The sequence below is a fragment of the Podarcis filfolensis genome (assembly GCF_964270895.1).
Source record: "Podarcis filfolensis genome assembly, chromosome: 17".
Lineage (NCBI taxonomy): Eukaryota > Metazoa > Chordata > Lepidosauria > Squamata > Lacertidae > Podarcis > Podarcis filfolensis.
This window is the reverse complement of record NC_139621.1, coordinates 9,941,354-9,969,079: the sequence shown is the minus strand read 5'-3', so window position 1 is coordinate 9,969,079 and position 27,726 is coordinate 9,941,354. Positions and strand designations below refer to the sequence as shown.

At 48.0% G+C, this 27,726-nt stretch overlaps 2 protein-coding genes across 13 annotated transcripts in view; one reads left to right on the top strand and one right to left on the bottom strand.

Moving 5' to 3' along the window:
- Window positions 1-27,726, bottom strand: part of DOCK6 (dedicator of cytokinesis 6) — a 94,656-nt gene that overhangs the window by 36,829 nt on the left and 30,101 nt on the right. For 4 of the 10 annotated variants that reach the window (XR_014542962.1, XR_014542963.1, XM_083592671.1 and 1 more), the window contains exons 14-28: window positions 27,357-27,519; window positions 20,129-20,246; window positions 19,347-19,417; window positions 18,905-19,043; window positions 17,750-17,851; window positions 17,471-17,557; window positions 16,677-16,908; window positions 14,996-15,154; window positions 10,964-11,139; window positions 8,381-8,485; window positions 5,324-5,413; window positions 3,643-3,738; window positions 2,823-2,963; window positions 1,774-1,887; window positions 725-895 (exon numbers count right to left, since the gene is read on the bottom strand). Coding sequence is in view for 6 of the 10 variants with exons in the window: in XM_083592671.1 (XP_083448797.1) it covers window positions 725-895; window positions 1,774-1,887; window positions 2,823-2,963; window positions 3,643-3,738; window positions 5,324-5,413; window positions 8,381-8,485; window positions 10,964-11,139; window positions 14,996-15,154; window positions 16,677-16,908; window positions 17,471-17,557; window positions 17,750-17,851; window positions 18,905-19,043; window positions 19,347-19,417; window positions 20,129-20,246; window positions 27,357-27,519 (1,964 nt within the window). In the remaining 4 variants the exon portion in view is untranslated. The remainder of the gene's footprint in view (window positions 1-724; window positions 896-1,773; window positions 1,888-2,822; window positions 2,964-3,642; window positions 3,739-5,323; window positions 5,414-8,380; window positions 8,486-10,963; window positions 11,140-14,995; window positions 15,155-16,676; window positions 16,909-17,470; window positions 17,558-17,749; window positions 17,852-18,904; window positions 19,044-19,346; window positions 19,418-20,128; window positions 20,247-27,356; window positions 27,520-27,726) is intronic. The other 6 variants (XR_014542960.1, XM_083592673.1, XM_083592674.1 and 3 more) reach the window with 2 other exon arrangements.
- On the top strand, window positions 20,951-27,357 carry LOC310752922 (uncharacterized protein). 3 transcript variants are annotated; one of them, XM_083594091.1, is made up of 4 exons: window positions 20,951-21,341; window positions 22,226-22,396; window positions 25,282-25,404; window positions 26,165-27,348. In XM_083594091.1, exons 1-4 carry the CDS (start codon window positions 21,051-21,053, stop codon window positions 26,249-26,251), a joined length of 672 nt encoding a protein of 223 aa, XP_083450217.1. In that variant the 5' UTR covers window positions 20,951-21,050; the 3' UTR covers window positions 26,252-27,348. The 3 variants fall into 3 exon arrangements, with proteins under 3 accessions (XP_083450217.1, XP_083450219.1, XP_083450218.1); XM_083594092.1 differs by having other exon boundaries at window positions 21,036-21,341; window positions 25,282-25,397; window positions 26,165-27,357; XM_083594093.1 differs by lacking the exon at window positions 25,282-25,404.

Here is a 27,726-nt window from a genome sequence, read left to right as displayed (position 1 = left end):
GGAGGCACAGGGATCAATAGACCGTTAAACGTCCGGGGACCCTGTGAGATCGCCACAGTGATATATAGCTCTGCAGGAGCGAGGGAAGCAGGGAGAGTTTAGGGGCAGGGAATCAATCCTCTGCAGTGTTTCATGACTTCCTAGGGGCGACAATGCTGACCCTTTCAGCCATGGGGGCAGGGGACTGACCTCCCCAGGGAGAGTCAGCTCACATCCCCTGCCCAGTCACCTCTTGGTGCTCACTGATTGTCCCATCCATGGCAATGCTCCCAATTTCTTTTCTGTCCCTCCAATGCTGCTGTTTGCCTCTTGGTTTTTCAACATGCTGATTCCTCTCACTACCAGTAAAAACTTTCTGTCTCTTTCAAGTCTTTCCTGGAAGCCTACTTCTTTGGCAAACCTTCTTTGAGCCAGCAGTCGTCACCCCAACACACACCCCTACCCCAATTCCCAGTGGTATCTGCTACCTGGCCACTTGCTTAAGGCAGCTCTAAAAGGGATCAGACTATTTCACAGAAAGGGCGTCCGTTAGCTGTTCAGGATAGCAGAGGCTGGGGGCAACAGGTCAGCTGCCGCCTTCGTGCCCAGCTGGTGCGCTTGCGGAGGCACCTGGCTCAGGGTTGCTCAAGGCAGGCTGGTGGGACCAGATGGAGTCATGCTCTGACTCTGATCCACCAAGAGCATCCTCTTCTCACGTTCCCTTCCCGTACACTGGGCTGCTTACCTGGGAGGTTGCTGAAGAAACAGAGGGGGAGGGGGAAGCAGGTGGGGAGAGGCCACTGCAGGGCAGGTTCAGAGTGACGTAGTGCTCATGGCTGCAGATGATACGGATGAAGTCCATCCTCAGAGCAATGAGGGCATTGGGGTTCTGGGTGGTCAGCAGTCTGTTATTGATCTGGAGAGGAGGAAGGAAGGTAGCTGTTATGGGCTTGGTAAAGTCCAGTCAAAGGCAACTATAGGGGTGTGGCGCTCATCTAGCTTTCAGGCCAAAGGAGTCGACGTTTGTCCACAGACAGCTTCCTGGGTCATGTGGACTAAACCACCTCTGGTGCAACGGGACACTATAACAGAAACCAGAGCACATGGAAACGCTGTTTACCTTCCTGCAGCAGCGATACCTATTTATCTACTTGCACTGGTATGCTTTCGAAATGCAAGGTTGGCAGGAGCTGTGGCAGAGCAACGGGAGCTCACTCCATCACAGGGATTCGAACCTCCAACCTTCCGATCAGCATACGCAAGAGGCTCAGTGGTTTAGACCACAGCGCCAGCTGCATCCCTTGTAGGCTTGGTACAGCATTGTGAACCCTCCAGCCTCTAGCAGAGGCCACCCAGAGTCACCATCTCCTTCCCCAGTGTCCAGTCTAACATCAAAGCCCTGATTACAACTGAGTGAGGGTTCAAGCTTTAACCAATTACTTATTTATTTGCATTTATATCCCACCTTTCCTCCAAAGAGCTCAAGGTGGCATACATGCTTTTCTTCTTCCCCATTTTATCTTCAGAACTACCCTACAAAGTAGACCTGTGGCTGGCCCAAGGCCACCCTATGATCTTCATGGCTGAGCAGGGATTTGAAGCCTGGTCTCTCAGGTCCTAGTCCAACACTCCAACCCCTACGCCACACTGGATCTGAGTTCTGCACGTACAGAAAGTTTTCCACAGCCACCTATCTAAATAAAACTCTTGCCCTCTCTCCTAGTTATTGTGCCCTCTTCCAGGAGGTAAAATTAGCAGCCTGGGAAAAGAGAACCACCGGCTTCCTCTTGTTACCTGCTTGTAGTAAGAACGCAGGAGGTTGAAGACAAAGCCGCGATCCATGAGGGATAGTAGGTCATTGAGGAAAAAGGCCAGGCTGCTGTTGAGACGTTCCACCAGCTCAATATCCTGCGGAAGAAGCATAGAAGTATGTGAGGTGGCAATTGAAGGGGCTTCTGTGGGGCTCTGGCAACCCTGAATGCAGGGTCAGAAACTGAGCAAGTGGGAGAGGGGATTAAGACCACGTGAGCGTGTGCAAACTGCTAGCACAGAATCAAAATGGGGCAGATATCTCACAGAATTCCCACACATTTCGATGAGGTTCGTATAGAAGTTGTCACCAGATTGTACACAAAGGTTTCCATTTTGCTCCAGTTGTGAATTTTAAAGGGAGATCAAGAACAACTAGCCATCTTTGGATTTTTTTGTTGTGTTATATAATCACATAAACCATTTCTTTTTTAAAACCCATTTTTAAAAATTGTAGTTTGCGGGGGGGGGCGAGTTGGGGGGGTTAATACAGCTAAAGTCACTCAAATGTAATATACATGCATGAATGGATGCACGTTTATATAGAAGGTGGGTAAGACTTGCTGCATGTATCTACCTATATTATTAAGGGTTGCTATATCCCCACCATTAATGTTTTAATCTTGCAAGGATACTATTTTACACAGATAGTCTGTTTTGGTTGTTTTTTAAAAACCACATTTTACATGAAAAGTGGGTCACAGCAATACATTCTAGGGCATTCAGTGCAGGAAATTCCATATCCATTATGTTTTTTGTCACTTGAGAGATCCTAGGAGTTATATGAAAATGTAAAGCTTGGGTTTTATTTGTTTACACCTGCAGCTTAGGAGGAAGAATATGGGAAAGTAGAGAAACCTGTACCTTGTTGCTCCCAACACTGCACTTTTTAAAGTTTGCACTCTAATGCAGGTCAAGGTTTAAAACATGCAAACATGAATTAAGTCGCTTGGCTTGTTTGTGGAGTGATGCGAATAGGAAACTCTGAAGGAATGGATGGAGAGGCAGGCAAACAAAAGAAACCTTGCACAAACCTTCTGGCAACGGCTAGCGATTTCGGCACTGACGGTGCACACCAGGGCTGAGATGTCATCAATGAAACGGCCAGGGAAACGCAGTTTGCGAGGTGCCTCCAGTTTGTCACACAAAAACAGATGGTGTGCCATGCTCTTCACCTAAGAAGAACATCAAGGGCATTTCATTCTCCTGGATCAGCAGCCACTGCCCAATTATTCTAACCCCTTTGGGAATTCCAATTTAGACTGAGCTGACCTGTACGGCTGACCATGGTTGGGGAAATCCTCTCTTAGAACAGTGCACTCTACTTGGGACTATCTGCACGTGAGCAGCTGAAAATCAGTTAGGCTGCTTAAACTACTGTGCCAAAGCTGCCGGCCTGACTGAAGAGAGGTTAAATATCCTAAAAAGAACTGGCAAAATAAGACAGGCAGAAAAGAATTTCACTTTAAACCTGAGAAGTCTGCCACTGGGATTATCACAGAGCGACTCATACTTCTGTTCCTTTCGGAAACCTTCCTCGACTTCCAAATACAAAATGATGAAATTTGTACCTAGGTTTCAACAGAGCACCCTGTAGAACTGCACATCAGTTCTTTTCATTGCTTAATATTTTAGGGAAGGTGGTTGTTTTTCCCCAAGGCTGATCTAGGATACACCTTGAGGGACAACTCATTTCTCTCATAACTTTCTGTAGTGACACTGTGCAAAGCAGAAATTTGGAAGCTGGACAGCAAAGGGACAGTCTACATAAGGCAACACGTAAAGCCAGATCATGGATGCTCCTGGCCAGAAGGCCAACAATTTTTTTAGGGAGATCAGCAGCAAGGGGCATACCATCAACTGGAAGAAGAACCAGGCTTGATGCAAGGCAGCTTCCCGCACGGAACTGGTGCTCACCACCCACTGCAGGGCCAGTTCTTCATGAAGCAGCTAAAAGAGATTTACAAGGAGAGGAAACACTCAGCATGCCCCTTGCAGAAATTCAGGTCAACCAATGCAGGATTGAGTACAGCGTCACAGGCTGGTGCTTCTGGAGCTACCAGCTGCTTTCAAACCAAGGAAAGAGAGAGGGAGTAAAAGTACAGCCCTCATCTGGACACCCTATTCTTCAACTCAGAATCTGTTTGATTGCCTGTCAAAAAAAAGTCACAGATCTTCAGAAGATGCTGTTAGGTTAGAAAAACAATGACTGAAAAAGACTAGGAAATGGGCCAGGTTTTGGAATACAGGCCTAGTCTGAAAAACCACAGATCCCTAATGAGATTTCTGGGGAGTCATTCGTTCCCCAGTCAATTTACACAGATGGATGCTTCTTGGTGTAACTGACACCCACCCAACTCATCTCACTTAGATCACGGCCTCATCTGAGTCAGTGGCCAAGGAGTCAGAAGCCTTGTAGCATACATGCTATAAACACAGCCATTTAGCGACTGGTTGTGTTGTTCACTCCAGGCTTTCTGCATGCAGAATGGGAATGAGGGGGGCACACACAAAACTGCTCTCGTGTCTAAACAGAGTTATCAGCATCCAACTTTCCCTTGTAGTTCTCAAAGAACTATTATCTGGATACAACAGCACAGTCTGGACTCTGGACCATTCTGCATTCAGAACTCAACAGCCCAGACCCACTTCCTTCCTCTTGATTAGGTTGGGGTTTTTTTTTATATATATTCCATATAATGTTAAATATGTTATCAGTGAAATAACAAAAGGTGAAGTGGCCAAGAGTCTCAAGCTGTCCTCCCTCCCAATGAGCTCCAGCCAGGAGCAGCTCCCATCTAGGACTGCCTAAAAGCGAGAAGTCTACATGTTTATTCCTGGCAGACACACTGAATGTCTCCCATAGACATGGGAGGAAGGTTCAGGTGAGTTGTGTATTATGAATAGAAGACTCAGAGCAGCAGCTCTGCGAGAAAAAGCCAAAAAGATGGCAAACAACACTGAAGGAAAGAAAGTAGAAATGGAAGTATGAGAGCAAGCGGAATAGCATTCAGAGGAGCGTGGGATTTTTATCATGACTAATTGGTTTGGTTCCCAAAATCAGCAGGGCCTGAATTTCTTCATGGCAGAAACCAACCATAGATACATGATCTCCACCCAAAGGGCTTACCCAAGGCAACGCCACATCACAGAGCTGCCTGCGCTTCTGTTGCCTATTCAGAGCACATAACATTGTTACACATTCACAACAACCAGCGCCACTTGCTTCTGAACCAAATACTTATACTCAGTGCTTTTTTTCTGGGGGGATGCATACCCCTCAACATTTTGCAAATCTAAGTTTGGCCTCACTGAGGGACAGTATTTCAATATGAGTAGGAAAATGAGAGTACCCCTAAACATTTTTTTAGAAAAAAAGAAAGCACTGCTTATGCTAGATGGATTCGATGTATGTCTACTTGGAAGGAAGTTCCACTTAAATCCATGCAACTTACTCCCAAGGGTGCATAGGATCCTAGTCTTAAGTTTGTCTTCCAGGGCGAAATTTCTGGGGTGCTTCCCAGGCTCTCTCTACCTTTTTGGTTGTTGATCTCATCGGGGTGGCCGGAGGAAAAGTGGAGTTCTCAAGATAGGAGGAGATACGATTAGGTGCTCGCTCCGCAGCCTGTGAGATGAGCAGAAGCAAGAGAGAAAAGAAGAGGACACAGTGGTGGTGAAGAGGTATTACTCAGGATGGAAGGAGGAGCGAGGTGATGGTTTGCAGGAAAAGTGCCCGGCTTCCTTAATGAGAGGAAGGAGCTCAGAATTTGAAAGCAAACCACAATCTGGAAGGAAGCAGGAGTCTAGAATGGATTTGCAAGGTCACCAAACTCAGGGCTGCTCAACCTAGACCAGATAGGCCAAACCAATGCTTATATGCAACTCAGTTAACAAACAGGACGACTTCCCACACACAAGGGGAGAGCACGTTCAAGAAGAGTAATAAACACCAAGTGTAATCAACCTGTTGCCCTGGCAGGATGAGTACTTGTTGCACACAGGAAGAGCAGGAGCGTCCATGGGGTGCTTTTCGGTAAAGACCCAGGCCTCCACTCCTGCCTGCCTCTCTAGTGGTGCACTGCTGTCCAGTTCAGTAGATTAGAAGGCAAACGTACAGCAAAGGTATGGAGAGCGCTTGCTTATAGCCATAGGATGCGCTCTCATCATAGCAGCTATTATTTTTTTTAAGCAAGTGTAACTATCAGCAGTTAGGCGAGACAGGTACCTGCAGTGCACAAAGCTGCCATTAGATGGCACTGTTGCAGAGTGAAATACAATTGCCCAATTTAGAGAGCTCTGATAAGGAAAATACAGTTACAGATAGGTAGCCGTGTTGGTCTGCCATAGTCAAAACAAAACAAAATTTTTTTTCCTTCCAGTAGCACCTTAAAGACCAACTAAGTAGTTCTGATAAGGAAAATACAGTGATACCTTGGTTTACAACCATAATCCGTTCCGGAGGTCTGGTTGTAAACCAAAACAGGTTGAAACCCAAGGCATGATTTCATCAATGGGGCCTCAAAAAATAAATAAATCAGTTGTAATCCAAAAAAAGGGACACACACTTCAGGGTTTGATGTGGTTGTAATCCAAAACGGTTGTAAACCAAGGTACAACTGTACCTAACACACCCTGTACTGAGAATGCTACATAAAATCACACGAGTTATGGCTTCTTCCCAATAATATTCACTGACTGCTGAGGGTAGGGTAGGGTAGGATAGAATAGGATAGGTGGGGGAGACGCATCTTTCCCATGTAACAGGAGTGTCCAACGTCCAGCACACATTAACAATTTCACAGAGAAGCATAATACCAGCCATATGTTTGCTGCGCATGGTGGAGGAAGCAGCAGCTGTGCAAGCCCAGAAACTGCCTAATTTCACTGTGCAGAAGGACTTCGGAAGGTGGCTACTCTATTATATGGATGCAGAGAGAACCTTGGAAACCTTGAACCTCACATATGCTTAGGCTGCAAGTTCAAAAAAGCCAGGGAGCAAATAATCAACGCTGCTGTTTCCTTAAAACAAAAAGACATAAAAAAAAAATATCTATCACATTTTTGCTTCTGTCTTTCTTCGGGGATCTCCAGGCAGCATACATGGGGTTAACCCCTATTCATTCTCATGCATCATCCTGCGGCACGTTAGGTTGTGAGGTGGAGACTGGTTCAAGGATATCCTGGAAACTTTATAATTGCTGACAGGGTGTTTTTTTAACTGAAATCCCCTTAGTCCAACTTCCACAATCTCTGCACTGCACCACAACAGCTCCTCACACTCTCCCTTCCCGCTTTGAAGTGTGGCCCCTGGCAAGCAGCAGTTCCTGCGTCAATAGTTTAGTCGCTGCTTTGGCCCAAATTAGACCTGCAAACCAAGCCAGTCGCTCCTCTGCATGCGTGATCCACCTGCCGTCTTCCCCTGACCCTTCCGCCTTCCAGGCAGGGTTACCAAATGTCAAGTGCAAAGAATCCTGCCAACTGTGATCCACCATGGAAGGGAAACCAAAGCCTGAAGAGAATGGAGGTGGCATTTATAAAATAATCCATAAAGGAGATTTCACGATAGCCCTGACCCAGGAAGAAGCAGAGGAGGTGAGGGGCTGCCCAGGCTCCTAACTGCACCCTGGGTGTCAGACAGCATTATGTCTGCGCTGCTTTCAAATGCTCTTCCAAACTGCTTTCAGCGAGCACAAAAGGGTCAGTTGCGTGAGGAAAATAAATAAAACCTTGCACAGACCTTTGCAAACAAACCCCTCCCCTGACATTACCAAACCTCAGATGTCGGAAGGCTACCGATATCAAAACTATGCTTCCCATGTGAGGCTGTGCCTCATAATGCTGCGACTACACCTCTAAAACCTAAGGCTACCTTGGGCTCTTTTGGGAGGAAGGTTGGAATATAAACAGAATAAATAACAATGAATATTAATAACAATCAGCGCTTTGGAGTAGAAAATGAAGTGCCAGTACTCCTATTTCGATCACAGTGTCGTGGGAACCAGCACAAAATGGCTGCCATGGGGACTGAGAGACAGAGAGCTGGAGGTGGGTTTTGTCACAAAAAGGCACAAATAATACAGTCAAAACTCGGTCATCAAACATAATCCGTTCCGGAAGCCCATTTGGCTTCCAAAATGTTCGACAACCGAAGCGTGGCTTCTGATTGGCTGCAAGAGCTTCCTGAACTCAAGCAGAAGCCGTGGCGGATGTTCAACTTCCGAAAAACGTTCGAAAACCGGAACATTTACTTCTGTGTTTTCAGCATTTGGTAGCCGAAAACTTCCAAAACAGAGGCGTTCGGGAACCGAGGTTTGACTGTAATGCCATTCTTTTGGAGTGGCAAAGGAGAAGCAGATGAAATTTCAAAGGTCAGTCCAAGAAGGCAGCTTTCATTTTCATTTTTTCATGAAAAACATGTCCCCTGATGCCTGTTGTGGGGCTCAACAGCCCCCCCCCAACTCGAGCCTTCTGGGAAAACATTACTCTTTACCCCAACGCAGGCATTAATGGCAGGCACACTCTGGCAAGCAAGTCAAGGAGAGGAGCAAGGGGTCGGAGCACCAGGGAGAGGGGAGGGGAAAGGCAAAGGCACCTGCTTCAGATCCATGCTGGAGTTCGGATGATTCCTACGAAGCACAGACTTTGGGCCTCCAGGAGCATATGCTGAGTTGACCCAGGAGTGAGAGCGGTCAATCCCCTAGGTAGCGTGCAAGAGAAGAGCAGGAAAGGAAAAACAATCAGAACCAAGAAACCAAGGGTAAAGAGCCACAACCATTGCTGCTGTGATCGCAGAGAAGGAGGAGGAAGAGGAGGAGCCTTAGCTAAACCAGGGCCTGCAATTTCCATGCAAGTGACCAAAAGGAACGCACACAAAGCATCATAATGCATTAGAAGCCCAGGTTTTCCATTGCCACAAAGCCCATTGACTTGGGGAGCTGTGTGCCATACGTTTATGGTCACAGAATGCATCTGAGTGGGGCACCAGTTTGTAGGGAAGACAGGGAAGCAGGACAAATAATAGGGGAGGACATGGCATGAATCACCTGTAAGGGTCTATTCCTGGGGTTCCCAACGTGGGGCACATGCCCCACAGGGTGGCAATTTGATTTTAAGGGGGGCAATTTGAAAATGAGTTATTAACAGTGTTTTTTTTGCATTTCTTATGGTTCTAAGGGCCTCATATACAGTATATAAATATATATTGTGACATACACATTTTTAAAATTAAAATAAAATTATATGTTGGGGGGGCATCAAGATTTTAGAGAAGCTTAGGTGGGGCATGGCCAAAAAAAGGTTGATAACCAGTGATCTATACTATCTCCCACTCTGCTTTCTTCCAATTATGAACAGCAAGCATGCGTGTTGGAGGGGGTGATTCTGATCAGAAGCAGAAGCAAAGGATTAAAGACCACCACTCACCCAGCCACCCACCCACCTCATGCCATGGTCCCGATCCAGTTTGACCTCCTCACCCCTGCACTGGCTGTACTTTCCTTTGTAAAAATCCTGCATACCAGGGCTAACCAAGTAACAGAACACCATACATACTCTGCCCCTTGAAGAATCTTAATGGCAGTGACTACCCTCCAATGTTTCAAAACAGCGAAAGTATTATTTCAGGCAATTGTTTTTCAGAGCAAAGAATTAGGATTAGTGGCAGGGTGGTACAAGTTGGTGCTGGGCCCAGGAGGGTGGCACTTGGGCACTCATGGCAAAGCTCACTGCTGCAATGACTACTGGGCTCCTATTTATGTGATTATTAGAATGCCAGATGTATACAGATAGTTTTTGACCAGTGGGAAACCTCTGGCCCTGTTAGGATATAGTTCCATTCCACCTTAAAAGGGTCAGGCATGATTGTTGTGTATCACATGCCTGTTTACTCCCAGCACTGTCTGCTGGGAACTTCCGTTTGTATATAGCTTTTGTATTCCGGCTGTTTTCCTGGACACAGAGGCAAGCAGTCATGTTTTTCCTTTGTTCTGAACTACGTTGAATAAAGCTGTAAATATGCTCTCTCTCTGTCTGCATCTTTCGTTGTGGAGACTCTGCTGAAAGGGTGTGCACAGGTCTTGGAATGTCTCTGAGGCTTGTGTCACTAATTGACTGATGCTGTTCCACAGGAGACTGGTGATCGTCCGGAGACAACTGGGGGCCTGCCTGATGCCTCCGTCTCGACCCTGGCAGTATCCCAACCGGGCCTCCCCACTTGGCCCACGAGGCTGTTTCAGTCAAACCGCCTTCACCTGCCCTACATCTCATGTCACCTCCACCTGAAGTCATAAACGACATCTGGCCTGAGGCAGACTAAAATGGAGTTTGCAAGCACCCACAAAGTCCTGCGCCTGCAAACCACATTTAATTACTGGGGCTTGCAAATAAATGTGCCTTTGCCTACGTGGTTTGATTTCAAACCACGTAGACAAAAAAGGAAGAAAGGGGGTCACTTGACATCACTGTGCCATCCGGTGACTGACACATAAGCTGCCCCACCCCTCTATCAAACCTGCTCCACGGAGGGTGGGGGAGATAAGGCTCTGATCCAAGGGATGGATCCAGCTTCACATCCTTGTGGTATATGATGCTCGGACAACTTTGGAACTCCCTCCCTGAAGAAGCTAGACTGGCTTCTGCCTTGTCCTTCTGCCAACATGTAAAGACTTTCTTATTCCAAGAGGCTTTTGGGAACTGACTGCTTTTGATGAAAGGGCCGGTGCTGTGGTGTTTTTATTGCAACTCTCTGTATGATCTTTTATACCTATATATAGTTTTAATTCTATCATTTTTGTAATGATTGGGCTTTTTCTTCTTCTATGTTTTTAGCTGTTCCTATTCTATCTGTATCCTGCCAACCTAGCAGTTCGAAAGCACGTCAAAGTGCAAGTAGATAAATAGGTACCACTCCGGCGGGAAGGTAAACGGCGTTTCCGTGCACTGCTCTGGTTCGCCAGAAGCAGCTTAGTCATGCTGGCCACATGACCCGGAAGCTGTACGCCGGCTCCCTCGGCCAATAAAGCGAGATGAGCGCCGCAACCCCAGAGCCATCCGTGGCTGGACCTAACGGTCAGGGGTCCCTTTACCTTTATTCTATCTGTAGGTCACCTTGAGCCCCCATCAGGGGAAAAGGTTAAGTATAAATAAATTAACAACAAGAACCCTCAGCAGCGCTTACCTTGCTGCCAACAATCTTCTGAACCTCTTCATCTGGGGAGTTTGGTGTGGTGGTCAGGTCAGGGTTGCTGTTGCTGATGCTTTTGGAGCGAGAGAGATTCAGGCTGACAGGGCGCCCAGTTGTGCGGGACAAGGTGGCGTACTGGATGGGGCCACTGTGGGGTGGCATTCCAGTCTCTGTAAAACACAAACACACACAAACCACTAGGTTAAGTCAAAGGACAGATGGGCATATTGGGGTGGGAAGAATGCTATTGAGGGATGACGCCTCCAGCAGTCACGAATAGGCCATCGCTTCCCATGGCCATGAGAAGACAATACGCTGCCACTGTGTCCCAAGTTACCCTCCATTATTTTATCCTTGGATGCCTCCTCCCTGCACCAGAATGGAGCATCTCAAGTGAAGAGTCCTTCTGGCTCACCCAGAGGGCGTGATCTGGCTGGGACACACTTCCGCGCTCCAGAATTGCTTCCCCCTTAGGATCTGGGATACCTTCTTTTCAATCCTTGTTTTTCCTCCATGTTCCGGTGGCATGGCCAGGTTTAATTGTTGGGTTTAATTAGTTGGTGCATCTTCCTAAGCTGTAGTACTTTCTGTCCTCAACCCCCGAATATCCCTATGGAAGTTTAAGGCTCTACAAGTCCTGCCTTTCCTAGTGGGTACAGTCAGTTGCCCATAAATCAGGCATAGGCAAACTCCGGCCCTCCAGATGTTTTGGGACTACAATTCCCATCATCCTTAGCTAACAGGGCCAGTGGTCAGGGATGATGGGAATTGTAGTCTCAAAACATTTGGAGGGCTGGAGTTTGCCTATGTCTGCCATAAATGGATATCTTCCTCTCTCCAGCAGAGCAGAAGAAACCTTCACATACTCTGTCTTTCGGCGAGTCCTAATAACCTTTCCCACCCTTTTTTGGGGTACATCATCCAAATTTCTGAGTCGCTTTCCTCAAAAATGAGGACGATCCTGCCTCTCTGCATACCAGAGACCACTGAAGAGCAAGTAGCTGTGTTTAGGCCACTCCTTTTTCTGTAGGGCCAAGAGTCTGGTTTCCCATCCCCTCGTTCCTGGCACAGAGCTGCCACTGAACACCAGAGGCAGAATGTGGAAGAGGCACTGCTAGGATGAAAATATGCAGGGAGTGTCTACACTGAGAAGAAACTCCAGGGGTTTGATGAAGGAAGCTCAGAACAGCAGTGGCTGCCCAGCTCCCCTGCTGTTTGGTGCCAGATCTAATCTGTGCTTTTAACTGCCAGGCATGGTGCCAAGGGGAAAACAGAAATCCCCAACCCTTGCAGCTAGAAAAGTTAGAGGATGAGGAAGTCTTGAGATTTTTCTATTTTTGTCCCCCAAGAGACTTTTGATAGTACTGCAGTCCATGGAGGACAAACGCCGAATGATCCCTCTCCCCTGGCCCCTTGGGAGTCTGGGTTTTCCAATACTGGGTGGAAGGAGCCAGCTCATAACTGGATGCTGTCTCCCTTCTGAGTGAGGAACATGCACAAGGGTGAATCTCAGTCCACTCCAATGATGACAGAATTCAGATTAAGGAGGATGTCTTCACCACCCGTCGCAGTGTGTCGGCCGAAGAGGAAGGGCTGCTAGCTGGGAAGAGGAACTGCCTTCAGTGCTCTGTGCAATGGCCTTCACATGTATGATCATGGATGTGAGGAAGGACCAAAGTTTCTCTTCCCCTCACCAGTGCATGCCTGTTTTGAAGCAAGTGGACTTTCCTTCACCAATTTCAATATGTGCCATGTCTTTCCCACCATCTCCTGCAAACCACAACAAATAATCTCCCTGTATGCATCTCATTAAGAGTATTACTATGACATCATTTCACTATCAGAACTTCTTGATGGTGGCTGGGGATGGAAGGGAAGTGATTGGTCCTCTTTTTCCAAGTGGGGGTGCTCTAAAAACCTCCTCCATCATATACATACATTCACTACCACCAATAAAGCTCATTCCTCTCACCCCACCCCTGTCAAGAATACAAAGAGAATGAAGATCTCATGATACTGTTAATATTGGCTAAGAGCGCAGGTTGAGAGAGTACCATATTTCACTGCATAATGGTCACATTTTTAATGCTGATTTTTCTTTTCAAAAAAGCAGGGTGCAACTATTATGTGGTGGCGACCATTACGCAGTGAAATGCGGTAAATGCATAGCTTAGCTTAGGTCTCTAACCCAATCCTGCAAGCCCCACACAGAGAAGCAGGAGGCCAGTTGCACAGGCCCTGTCTCAGGCAGTTACCGGGCACTGGGCACATCCACAGGTCCCAGTTGCCCACCTCCAGGCAGGACCTTGCCGCTGTCACATTTCTCCTCCATCGCTGGCTCTCAAGCCAGGCCTCCTCGGTTGCCACTGCCTTTGCTCCCCGTGCAAAACTGCCTCATCCTCCACAGGCTGAGGGCTGACTTGGCCAACAGGCAAGTCCCGCAGGCAAGCCTGGGCCCGCAGCGGAACAGGAAGAGGGTGGGAAACAACTGTGCTAAGAGCTATTCCATTTACAAAAGCGGGCAAAACAAAACACTTCAGAGCAAAACAAAATGTCTGACTGACACCCCTGTGACTATTATGCAGGGAATGCTCTGGAGACTGATTTTAGGATCTGAAAAAGGGGGGGTGCGACTATTACATGGGGATGGGGAAAGAGCTGATGTGCATTGAAACTAGTAGGGTTGGAGGTCAACAGTAAGTGGAGCCAATGATGGGTGAAGCCAACTAACTCCAAGTCTCCATCCTGCTCCCTACTGAGCTCTACAAAGGAGGCACTGAAACAAAGGAGGAAGAAGCTGAGAGCCAGCTGGTTGTAAGTTGGGGGTTGGCTGGGGGAAGAAATGAGGGAAGCACCCCATTTGCCCTAATGGACTAGCTTCCAGTAGCCACTAAGCCAAGGGTCGGCAAACTATGGGCCCCGTGCCGGATCAGGCCCACCTGGGTCCTGGATGCGGCCCACACCGCAAAGCCGGAACATGCCGCGAAGCCGAAGCTCCCGGCAATGGCAATGGGAGGAAGAGACTGAGCAGCGGCGGCTCTGCCACTCAAACACCATGCCTGGTTTACCTCAGTGCAGCGTGGGGATGTCTCTTCCAATCAAACGCCGCGCCTGGTTTACCTCAGCGGCATTTGATTGGCAGAGACATCCCCGCGCCGCTCTGAGGTAAACCAGGCATGCTGTTTGATTGGCAGAGCTGCCGCTGCTCAGCCTCTTCCTCCTGCCGCTGCCACCCTGGTGCTCCTGTGGGCCAGAGAGCGGAGCGGACGAGCTTGCTCTGCCTACCCACGAGAAGCAGCAGCGGTGGTGGTGGTGGCGGCGGCAGCCCCTGGGAAGGTAAGCACAGCGGCTGGGGCTGAGGAGTGGGGAGTACTTGCCCCCCTCGCCTCTTCTTCCAGCTCCACCCCCCGGTACCGCTTCTCCAGCCCACCACAAGGTCTGAGGGACAGTGGACCGGCCCACTACTAAAAAAATTTGCCAACTCCTTCTCGTGTTCCATTTTGGGCTATGCAGTCTGTCCCTAAAAGCTACTAGTCTACTGCTATGACTCATCTGCTTCAATTGGCCTTAAATTATTCAGAAGTCCCATCTGTCCCACGTATGACCTTTCCTGGGAGGAAACTCATGGAGCCAAGTTAGGTACCTCCCTGAACATGCCCATCTATCCCTTAGGGGCAGGCAACCTGCTGACTAATTTCATGGAGATAGAGGGAGGAGGAGAATAAGTGGAAGGAAAGAGATGGTAGGCAGAGAAGGAAGGAGCACTGCTCATTTTTGCCTCTCGACTCCAAGACTGCAAACATCTCACAGTGTCCGCTGGGTGCCGATCAAATCAGGCCGCTTTTTTCCTTGAAACAGAAACGCACTGCTATCAGCACAAGGAGCTGGGCATCTCTCATAACTCTGGAGCAGACCAGGGTTGCAGACCAGGGAAAATGGCACCCAGGGCAACATGAATGACAGCCAGGCACTTGCTCCTATCCCTCCCCCTCACACACACATGGAACTAGACATTCTGTGCTATACCTGGTAAGCCTGGCTCTGCCACAGGCAGACGGAAAACGTAGAAGATGTAAGAGGCCAGCAGATGGTTGTGGCCATGCTGGTCCTGGCTGCTGTCAAGGTTCTTGTGGATCTGGTTCACCATCACAGCAATGGCTTCAAAGGCAGCACGGCCCAGGTTCACTGAGAAAATGGGGAGATGTGTGGACTTGTGTTAATGACCAAAAAGTGGCTCAAAACACCAAACACTGGAACAGAAAGGGCAAGCAAAGGTTAGATGGTTTTCAGTAAACAAGAAGGATGAAAGGCTGCTTGATCTTGGGAATTCATAGCATGTTAGGGCATGCATAAATTTGGAAAAAAGGAGCAAATGCAGGCTTTTCTATTGCCCAGTTTGCAAGGTCTACCACTTGTAGTTCTTCCTCCCCATCTCTAGCTCCTCAAACAACAAATGCACAGGCTGCTGAAAACTAAAAACCAAAAGAAAACACTTCCATACGTTTAACCTGGGAAGGTTGACCTTGTGCCAAAAATGTAGTGAATGTGTTTCCAAAAAATAATGTTTTCCTTCAGAAATCCTTACATAGAAAGATGCAGCTGTAGCTAGAATTAAGCGCAGAAGAATACAGATACAAATGGGACTTTGGTCTTCTTTATTGCTGCATGCTGTACTTTAGAAGAAGAAAGGCACATCGTAAATCTTTCTTGCTCACTGCTTCCAACACCTGCTTTAAAGCATGATGTGGGGTGGGGTGGGAAACACCAGGAGGGGTTCTTGATCCTGAAAGAAAAGACCTCTCCCCTTCCCATGAGTTCTCAGTTTTTGGCAGAGGACTTGGGTGAGGGGGAAACAACATTGTCCCTAGCAAAAGGCAGATCTTTCAGAGAAGTGAATTTAATTGTGACAGCAACACTGGCAATCACGTAAATGGAAAAGTAATAAGCAACTGTCAGTACAGTCATACCTCAGGTTGAATGTGCTTCAGGTTGAGTGCTTTTGGGTTGCGCTCTGCGGCAACCAGGAAGTAACGGAGCGCGTTACTTCCAGGTTTCGCCGCTCGCGCATGCGCAGACGCTCAAAATGACGTCATGCGCATGCACGGAAGTGGCAAAACGCGACCCACGCATGCAAAGATGCGCCATCGCGTCTTACGTTCCATTCAGGATGTGAATGGGGCTCCGGAACGGATCCCATTTGCATCCCGAGGTACCACTGTAGATGAATGGTTAAAACAACTGTGATACTGAAATGCCCCTAACATAACAGCCCTCCACTTTTATATTAAGAAAGGAGTTTTGTTCAAAAGTAGTCTCTTTTTTCCTTGGGAACCCCACCCAAATTTAACCAAATGAATGGTGCACTCCTATATTTATGACTTGTTTTATGTGTATTTCTTTTTCATTCAACTCTTCCCAACCTGCAAGCTGACCCATTTTAACACACATCCTTCTACTTCCAGAGTTATGAAGCCGGGATTCTACCACAACCCATGTTTCCCTTACCCTATCCTTGGAGTCAGTGATGCCAGTATGGAAAACCCTGTCTCTTACCATATGACTGTGCAAAATGTGAGAATGCTTCAGTTTCAGATTTTGAAGACCCTTTGTGAAGCATCCCAGATGCTCAACCAAAGAACTCAATATGGCCCAGACAATGGTAACCATGGGACAGGGAGAGGAATAGGAAGAGAAGCACAGCACTCACCAATCTGCCCTGCGATAACAGGTGGGTACACAATGAGTTGGATGAGCTTGTTGAGAATCTGGTGGCTAAAGACAACCAGGGACTCCAAGCTAGCCACCCGTAGGTTGCCCACACTGGATTTCAGCTCGGAGTCCATGTTGTTTTCTGTGAGGATTACGTCTTTTAGGCGGAAGGGAAAAGTGTATTCTTCCAGCACATGGATCAAGGTGAAGAACTTGTCCAGAAATGGGTCCTGCCAGGATAAAGGATAAGAAAACTATGATGTAACTTCAAAGCATCTCTTAAATGTGGAGTGTCCTTTATTCATTTCAACATCAACGGAAGAACAGATATGTGCTATCTCAAGAATGCTTTGTATGTCTTTAATAATTTCTCTTTGAAAGATTAAGGATTGCCAAGTTGAACCAAACTGATGTTCAGTCCAGCTCAGTATCCTAAACCCCAGAGAAGTAAATGGCTCAGATGTATGTTCTCCCAACATGCATTGTTTTGATGAAGTAACCAAGAAAACCCCATTTTTCTCTCTGAGATGCTCCTTGATTTTTCCAAACTGAAAAATAAGGCAGCTGTTTTTGGACTTCTAAAAAAACATTGCAAACAGCTTTCCACAAGCATGGTGCTAGAAAGTGAGCTAGCATCAGGCTTTAATTTAGTTCAAGGCTTGGAGACAGGACAGTTGGTGCAGGAGTAAAAATCCCAGCTGGCATGCAAGAACATGGCTCAACTGAGTTCTGCTTCTACTTGGCTCTACATTCCATTCCTTGCAACGTGAAAACCTCACCACCTCCTCTCACCTGAGTATGGACAGAAGACACTGCCAGCACCTCCACATTGAAGACCCCCTTGTGGTTATCCACCCATTTCATGCCAGGCAGCTGCACCTACAAAGGAGCAACAGGGATAAAATATAATGCCACTAAAGGGTGTCTGCAAAGGACTGAGAGAAGAAGGAAAGCTGGAGATGAAGCAGCAAGGAAAAGAAGAGGAGAACATTTCTCATTTCAGCATAAGCAAGGAGAAGCCCTTCAAGGGACTCCCCTTTCCCCAGGCTATTTACAACAGCCACTACTTACATCAGGGGTGAGTACCGAGTAGCTGGGAGGAGGCTTGTCAACAGACACAGGCAGGCAAAACTGTCCTGTTCTCAGCCGGCCATGTTGCATGAGGGGGATCCACTGGAGAGAGAGAGAAAAGGCCTGAGTGAGTCCTAGCGGGATGACATGTCTTCCCTTGTCAGTCCTTCACCTGCCCCTCCCTGCCCACAGACTGCCTTTACTGAGCAGGGGACAGCAGCAAATCAAATACTGCCCACTGAGAAGGAAGATTTGTTACTGTACCCCACCTTGTAAATCTTCACTACTCAAGGTGGATGGAAGGACAGGAATCCCCCACAGGAGATGGAAGGGCACTCTCTGTGTCCAGGGCAGCTGTCTACCAGCTCCATCAGGTACACAGGCTGAGACGCTACCTGCCCGCAGACTGTCTCGCATGCTCTGATTATCTGCCACTTGGACTACTGTAATGCACTCTATGTGGGGCTACCTTTGAAGATGACCAGAAACTACAATTAATCCAGAATGCGGCAGCTAGACTGGGGACTGGGAGTGGCCACCAAGACCGTGTAACATCAGTCCTGAAAGACCTACATTGACTACCAGTGCGTTTCCGAGCACAATTCAAAGTGTTGGTGCTGACCTTCAAAGCCCTAAACGGCCTCGGCCCAGTATACCTGAAGGAGCGTCTCCACCTGCATCGTTCAGCCTGGACACTGAGGTGAAGCTCCGAAGGCGTTCTGGCAGTTTCCTCACTGCGAGAAGCCAAGTTACAGGGAACCAGGCAGAGGGCCTTCTTGGTAGTGATGCCTGCCCTGTGGAACGCCCTCCCATCAGATGTCAAGGAAATAAACAACTATCTGACTTTCAGAAGACATCTGAAGGCAGCTCTGCTTAGGGAAGTTTTTAATGTCTGGTGTTTTATCATGTTTTTAATATTCTGTTGGGTGTGGCTGGGGAAACCCAGTCAGATGGGCAGTGTATAAATAATAAATTATTATTATTATTATTATTATTATTATTAGGCCTTCCACAGTGTCAGGATATGGGTTCATCAAAGTCTTAAAGTTACCAGAAATCTTTTGCCACCGGAGACATGGGTTTTGAACAGAGGAGCTTCTGCACATGAGCTCGGCTTCTGAGCTACAAAACGCCATGGGTTCTGAAAGCACTCACTGTGTAGCCAACTGGGGTCTCCAAAGGCGTATTTTGCTTCTGCTGACAGCTGATATGGTAAAAGGTAAAGAGCAGGTGGTGGTTGTCCGTCAGGTTGGCTGGGATCTTTAGCTTGAACTCCTCGTAAAACTCAGGGGACCTGCAGGATACATGAGGGATGTCACAGTGGTCCACCAGGAGCCAGCACTGGCTAAGACAGAGCCTCACCCACCCACAGGGGATCTTGAATGCATCAGACAATTTCTAATTTCCCCAGGAAAGAAAACTGCCAGGAAGAAGATTGCACAGGAGAACAATCTTATTTTTATGAGGCAGTTAGCTTGGGAGACCGCTGGTTCCTTATCCAGGGAGCTGTGAATCCTGATCAAAGCTGCAACTCTCCCCTCCCTGCCTCATTTGCAACAATTATCCCGTCCTGCCGCCAAAGTTACTTAGGACTCACTTGTTATGGTATACAACAGCTGTGTAAGCTTCTTTTGCAAAGTCACTGCAACTCGATTTCCCAAAGATGACCTGGGGTTGTTAGGAAAGCCAGAAATAGACTTAGTCAGAGACAGGGAGGCTGAAGTCCAGCAGACCACAGGGAGGGAGCCTGAGGACGCGACGGTCAAAGGGCCACCTGAAAAGGCTATGCAATTTTCAATGTTTGCTTACAAAAAAAAAATTACCCGGTATGTCTCAACGCTTTTCCACATTGGCTAGAGCCTCACCAACGCCACTGCCCTCTCCTTAATCCCCCTGAGAAACTAAAAGGGGTGGTGGCAACAGCAGCATCTGCCACCTGAACCAGGGAGGCTACAGAAGGAGTTACTTCGGTCATTGGCTAGAATTCAGCATGGAAGGTCACCAGCTGCCCACCCTTAGCATGAAAGCACCACCCCCGGAGGCTTAGATCTGCCACAGATGTGGCTATATTTTCCCATAGATGAGGACTAGGATCTTGACCCAAAAGGGCCTCACAAGAGTAGAAACTGTGAATCTGCTTAGCAAAACTGTTCCCCCAAAACTATGTATAATTAAGAGAAATGGGAGAGTTCAAAATACAGAGAGGGACTGGCTAGGAGACTAAACTTTTGGGCAAAATGGCATATTGGGCTCTATGTTTTCCTTTTTTATATTCAGATGCTCCCTTGCTCTCTCACAGCACAACCTAGATCTTTGCTCCAGAAGGCCAGTGGAGCTGCAAAAGTTGTAAGGAAGCCACAGGGAGTTTGCCTCACTCACTGGCATGGCTTGGCCAGGGTCCTCTCCAGCCATGAACTGGAGCTTCACCGCGATGTTCCGGACTGAACCTTGACGACTGCTGAAGTTCAGGCTTTGGGGATAAACATACAGCAGGTTCCTGCAAGAGAAGGGGAAACTTTACAGTTCTGAGGGAGAGCGGCAGCAAATGTGTACATGGCAGAGAGACCCATAACTGATGCGATTGCCAGAACACCTTTTCCTTATCTGCAAAAGAAATCAATGTACACCTGCTGGGAATCAGTTGCACTCAAAGATTAAGGTACAACTTAGTAGGGATTTTCACAGGCTATGCAGATAACTTAAAATGTGTTCTGTTCAGAGTTTCAGCCCACCAACAGCTCCTACTCCATTTCCTGCCCTCTGGTCTCCCATTCTCTGCCCGCAGTTGGTCAGAGTTCCATATGCACAGAGCATGCTCAGTCCATAAAGGTAAAAGAGCAGGAGACCTTTGGAGCATCAAGTCTTTGCATCACGCCAGTCCTTCATGCCACCCTCTCCAAGAGGCAGTGGATTACATCACGTTGCTCCATCCCACAGCCCAGCCAGGATAAACATAGCCAGCATTTGGACAGACACGCCACCTTCCCCTCCCCGCAACCTCTTGCAACCCTTCAGAGGTGCCAGAATCCAAAGTTAGCCTTTAGGTGCCTCTGCACCTCTGCAATAAGCTGCCATCTGCCAGCATTGTGCAACTCTGTTGCCCCAGGTCAGAAGTTCTGTGCCCATGCTAAGTGTGGGATGAGAGCCCAGGATTAAAATACTGCTGGCTCATTAAATGCTGGAGTGGGTTGCTCAGTCCAGCTCAATCGTCTCTTTCCCCATCGGACCCCTCCCTCGCTTCTGCATATAAAGCGGCAGGCTTACTCCCTTTGGTTTTTCCATTGGCTTGCAAGTCACAGCCATGCTGACTTTCCTATTCCTGAGTATCTTGCTGCCTTGTGCAGCCATGCTCGCCCCTATCCTCACAGGCCCGCAGCAGCCGGCGGCTCCGCAGGAGGTAAACATTCTTTTCTACGGGGTAATGCAGTTCGCCAGCATGCTGAGTGACCTCTACGAGTCCACAACGCAGAAGCTTGACAAGATCAGACGCAGCTCCGAGTTCTACGAGCGGGGCTTGGAAGAGCTGCGTCATCAGACCCAAAGAGCCCAGCAGAAGCAGGAAGAGACCAGAGAGATTGTTGAGGGGCTGGAGGTAACTGTGTTTAAATTATAAGAGCAGCGGAAGGAGGGAAGACAGCGCCAGCCCAGATTAAAAGGCATTGCACTAGAGCAAAGCGGTAGCCATATTTTGTTGGTGGGACAACAGGGCCTTGACCAGCTTTATAAAATGCTGCCCCCCCCTTGCTGATTAGACAGGCAGCTATGATCCTTTGCTTCAGATGCCTGTTGAAAACTTTTCCTTTTTTTAAAAAAACCTCCCAGCTGAACTGTTTTCAGTTTGCAGCCGATATGACAAAAAAAATGAGGATTTTTATTGTGCACTGTAATTTTGCTTACTGGCTGGTTTTTATATTATATTACCGTATTGGCCTGAATATAAGCCTCACCTTTCCCCCCAAATTCCGACTGTGAAAAGTTAAAGTGTGGCTTATATTCATGACCTTACGGTATGCACACGTAGTCCCCCATCCTTTCCCCCAAGGCCTGGAAGGGAGAAAGTGAGGAAGTGGAAAGGCTGCCAGCAACACAATGCGCCCCCCCCCCAGTATGCAGCCAGGAGCAGCAAGAAATGGAGCAGCTTATATTTGGGTATTTTCACATTTTCCCCTCTCCAATTTTAAAGGTGCAGCTTATATTCCGGGTGCGGCTTATATTCCGGCCAATGTGATATGTGCTCTTGTGCACAGTTTGGATATATGTGTTAAGCATTTTACAATTAAAAAACAAAAACAAATGAATAACGAAAGCTAAGCAGGGGCTTACACCTATAGCTCCATATTCAATCTTCTAATCTTCCAACGATACAATGTTAAGTTTCCCTACCTAGTCCACACACACACCCCCCAGGGTCCCAACTATCAGAGAACCCCTTTGGTCAGTCTTCATCATCCACTATTCCTGCTCTTTCTTTGATAGGATGAGAGCCTGGCAAGATGGCAGCAGGCTCACAGCAACAAGGAAACGTTGCAGAAGATGCTTGCGCGCCAGCAGGACCTAGTGCGACAAGTGAAGGCGCTCGAAGGGATGCTGGCTATCGTGGAAGAGCAAGGTTTCCAAAATAAGGGACGGGAATTTTCTGCTTTGAAGGTAATCCGCCACCTTCTCCTCTGTAAGGCGGCACCCTAAGTCACTTGTTCTGGCCCCCTTGCGGTTTCTGCCACTCTGCTCTCCAAAATCTCTAGGGGGCTTGAAGAAGTGCCTAGACAAGTGAACTCTGAGCTCATTTGTACTTCATGAGAGGCCATCTCCATGTAGCCCCACTGATCACTACACTCAAACTTACAGATTCAGTAATGAACCAACTCATGCATAGGTGAATGTACATGGACTCATATAGACAATCTTGCCCACGGGTAGGCAAACTAAGGCCCAGGGGCCGGATCTGGCTCAATCACCTTCTAAATCCAGCCCACAGACGGTCTGGAAATCAGCGTGTTTTTACATGAGTAGAATGTGCCCTTTTATTTAAAATGCATCCCTGGGTTATTTGTGGGGCATAGGAATTTGTTAATTTTTTTTCCAAAATATAGTCCAGCCCCCCACCAAGGTCTGAGGGACAGTGGACCGGCCCCCTGCTGAAAAAGTTTGCTGACCCCTGATCTTGCCCCTCATCCCTCTAGCTCTTCCATTCATAGAGGTGCAATCACTGAATGGGCCTTCTCCACTTCCAACTGGTAGTGAAACCACAGCTCCACCAGAGGCTTCTAGCTAGTCAGCCAGCAGCCACAGGGAACTTGCCAAGGAGGATGGTTCAGCTTAGTCAAGCAGCCACAGGGAGAGCAAAGGGGGAAGATTAAGAGGCTGCACCCCTGAAAGAAACTGGCAGTGATGGGGACTGGTGACTTCCTCACCACCATTTACGGATCCTAGGAGGTTGCAAGCCTCCACAATCCCAACTACCTGCAAACTCCTCAGCATGGACAGCAGAAGCCTCAGTGGCCGCTGCCTAGCATTTGCACTGCTATCAAAGGCAGCCAGAGATCATGGAACCTTCTAAGCCTTTGACAGCATTGCATGATCAGGAAAAGCCCTACTGGAACCTCTTTGTGCCATGCAAAGCTGTTATTTGCAGCTGAGCCAATGTAATTGTGATTTCTGCATTGTAGAGGGCTGGATTAGATGATTCTCAGGGTCCCTTCCAACTCTACAATTCTGTGATTCTACAATAATAATTCCCATGGCCAGATGAAGTCCTGACAGAACCCCTGTGGGCTCCATGAAGCTGTCGTTTTGTGGGCTGGCTGGGTGAGGAGTTAAGTTGGGAATTTGTGTTATTCAAAGCCAGATAAGAATTTGGGAGCCTTGTAACCCTTTCCTCCTCTTTGAGCCAAGCTTGATGGGGCCCCAAAGCTCACATCCAGGCCTGAGCTAGGAAAGCTTCACACCAAGCACAGCATAACATTCCAGCTCTCTCAAAAGCAACACACAGATGCTCGAAAGCTCAGTGGCAGGATCTCATTGCTCTGAAATATCAAGCCAGATCCCAACCCGTTTTAAACTCATAAGCTTATTTTCAGCTTATCCAAATCTCTTTTAAGGTACCGTCTGCTTTAACAGCATGAACAGCAGGGAGGGGTGTGTGTGGAGAGGCAGAGAGGGTAAGGATTAGGGCTCTCCGAGCTCAGTGCATAAATAAGACTAGGCAGTTATTTACTCCCAAGAGGGGAAGTACTGTATTGGGGGGACAGGGGTCAGGCAGGTGTGGAGGACTCCCTGGTCCTTAATGGAGTAACTGTGCCCCTCAAGGACAAGGTGCGCAGCCTGGGAGTCATTTTGGACTCACAGCTGTCTATGGAGGTGCAGGTCAATTCTGTGTCCAGGGCAGCTGTCTACCAGCTCCATCTGGCATGCCGGCTGAGACCCTATCTGCCTGCAGACAGTTTTGCCAGAGTGGTGCATGCTCTAGTTATCTCCTGCTTGGACTACTGCAATGCGCTCTACGTGGGGCTACCTTTGAAGGTGACCCGGAAACTACAAGTAATCCACAATGCGGCAGCTGGTCTGGGGACTGGGAGTGGCTGCTGAGACCATATAACACTGGTCCTGAAAGACCTACAATAGCTCCCAGTACATTTCCAAGCACAATTCAAAGCATTGGTGCTGACCTTTCAAGCCCTAAATGGCCTTCGGCCCAGTATACCTAAAGGAGCTTCTCCACCCCCATCGTTCAGCCCGGACACTGAGGTCCAGCTCTGAGGGCCTTCTGCCAGTTCCCTCACTGAGAGAAGTGAGGTTACAGGGAACCAGGCAGAGGGCCTTCTTGGTAATGGCGCCCATCCTGCAGAATGCCCTCCCATCAGATGTCAAGGAAATAAACAACTATCTTACTTTTAGAAGACATCTGAAAGCAGCCCTGTTTAGGGATGTTTTATCGTGTTTTTAATATTCTGTTGGGAGCCGCCCAGAGTGGCTGGGGAAACACAGCCAGATGGGTGGGGTATAAATAATAAATTATTGTTAAGTTATAGAGGGAAACCTGCATGTAAGCAGCAGCAGCAGTAGCACCTCTGTCTCCTCCTGGTCTTAATATCAACTTGTCATAAGAGCACCACACTCCTCTCTCTATTAGCACTGCTAGTAAATTGAGCATGTTACCCCTTGCAGAAAGCATTAGTAATGGCTGCAACAGCTCTCCAGGATTGACTTCTTGGGCGAAGCAGAGTACTAGGCTGAAATTGTGACTGTATTACAACCAGAAAACATCCCTATGGCATAGTCCTGCTGAAGAGGGATCATATTCTGCACTGGTTGTGAGGGGAAGGGGCAGAGAGAAGGCCTGGTAACTGTATGAATTGATGGCCCAGAATGGGCAGTGAATGAAGTCAGGGTTTAGGAGTCCCCAGGGTTGCAAACTGAGATGACGAATCCCCTAGGGTTGCAGACTGAGATTAAGGGGTCTAAAACATCAGAAACTGCTAGCAATGGATAAAAGAACCCCCACGTCTCAGTTAACCGATATCCTCTCCCCTCAGGCACACATGCAACAGCAGAATCTCACCATCTGGTCCCTGCTGAGAGCTACCCAACAGCAGCAGCAGCAAATGGCTCGGCAGACAGAACAGCTGCTCTGGATCCAAAGACTAGCAAGGCAAGAGGTGCTTCTTGGGGACGTTTCATAAACAAAGATCAAGTTAGTGTGTTGCTGTGATAAGGGCAGCTTCTGGCTCAAAACTGCTGCCATTTGCTAGTTGTGGTAACCGTCTTTCTGATGCAGGGCACTCATGCCAAGATCTCAGTACTGTAAAGTACCCTTACTATAGTAATGGGCGCTGTGGTCTGAACCACTGAGCCTCTTGGGCTTGCCAATCGGAAGGTCGACGGTTCGAATCCCCGCAACAGAGTGAGCTCCCGTTGCTCTGTCCCAGATCCTGCCAACCTAGCACACCAGTGCAAGCAGATAAATATGTACCGCTGTGGCAGAAAGGTAAACAGCATTTCCATGTGCTCTGGTTTCCGTCACGGTGTCCTGTTGTGCCAGAAGCGGTTTAGTTGTGCTGGCCACATGACCCGGAAGCTGTCTGTGGACAAATGCCGGCTCCCTTGGCCTGAAAGTGAGATGAGCGGCACAACCCCACAGTCGCCTTTGACTGGACTTGACTGTCCAAGGGTCCTTCACCTTTTCTCTTTTTTTACCTATAATAATAATAATCATGGGAGGGACCAGAGGAGGGAAGGAACAAGTCTGATCCCCAAGACACAAAGTGCAACACACCTGCCTCTAACTTGCTAAGAAAGCAAAGACGAGGACATACGCTAAGAGCCCAGGCCTCTGGGCCCACAAATAAGGAAGTCCACCTGAGGTTTGATCTTTGAGATCTGCTTGCTTAATGCCGTCTTACTTGTCCTTGTTTCCAGATGAAGAACCACAAAGTTGTGAAGCTGAATGTGGGGGACCTGAACAGAGACACCATGGCAACATTTGTGCCAAAGAGGGGATCGTGATTTTTGGAGCAGAAAACCTTTTGCTCACAGCGGCTTGGTGGCAACTATTTGCAGCTGTCCTGAAACATGGCTGGTTGTGTCATAGCATCCACAGGGTGGCCGGTAGGAGATCAGCAGCAGGCTAGAAGAATCCAGCCTCACGACGAGAACTCTGCAACACCTGCCGGATCTAATCTAAATATGTAGATCCTCACCTTCTCAAGTGAGGAACTGCAAGTCCTCCGAGGAATCTTTAGAAAAGTCGCAGTCTCAGCAAAACAAGCAACCTTTCGGAAAGCTACATCGCCTTACCCAAGGCTACTGACTGCTGCATCAGAGATGGATCTCATTATGCAGAGCGCATTATGTGTACACACTGAACATCTGCTTTTCAGTGTAGATGGGCATTCTGTGCTGCAATACTGCCTTGGCTGCCAGGGCTTACCAGGAATGAGAGTACAATATTATTAGTGCTTCACCAGATCAGACACTGGAAGGAAGCCACAACAGTTGCTGCCAAAGGACTACTGTTTTATCTACTGTGCGCCGAAAAAGATCTGGGTCATTATTCAGTATGATGACAGTGGCAGCTGAACACTTAAGGCCAGAATCTTGGTGCTGAACTCTTGACAACCCTGTGGTCATATTGCTACATAGCAACCTGCAGCCTGACAGGGGATGGGAGGAAGCTGGCAGCTTGTCACAGTTTCACTTAAAATTAGTCCTGAGAACTGCAAGATCAACCAAGGAGAAACTCATCCCTTTGTTCCTGAGCACACAGTTTTAAGCAGTCAACACACATTATTCACAGAGGGCTAGGATAATGAGTGGAAGTCCTGAGTGGAGTTTCCTATAAAGGGAGGCAGCTTGTTGGCAACTAAGAAAAAACAGGTTACAGATGAACTGGTGGAGAAGGAGAGGGAACGAAAGCTGCAACCAATACCTTGTTCAACCAATATCAGTTTGCCATTGTAGCATTTGTTTCTGCCACTTCAGAATACAGAGGAATTCAGTACCACAAGGTTGAAAAGATCAGAGCTGAAAAGCATGGAATTTAAGCACCACAAAGCACACAAAACAGAGCTGCTTTTGCACCTGCTGGCCAGCAAAGCTGCCTTAAACCTACCTGTACGTTGTGTGCGGTGTGTAGACTTCCTTGACTGGAAACTCCAGGATCTCCTTGGTGGGCCGGACTCGGAGGTCAGGATAGGGCAGCACATGCAGAAGTTCCGGCGACAGGCAGTAATGGGGGTTCTCCGGCACAGGAGAAATGTCGATCTTGAGCTGGGCTGTGAGGCCGAAACAAGAGGGTGTGTGGATGTGTAAGGAGAGTTTGCATACAGAAGCCAACATGACAAAACCGACAGACCTCTGAAACTGAGAATGTGTGGTAGAGGGCTGGAGAGTTCTAGGGTGCTTGAGTTTCCTGATCTCTATTATATCACAAAGAAGAATGAGCACGCACACAGATTGCACAAGGAATGGTAATGGACAAC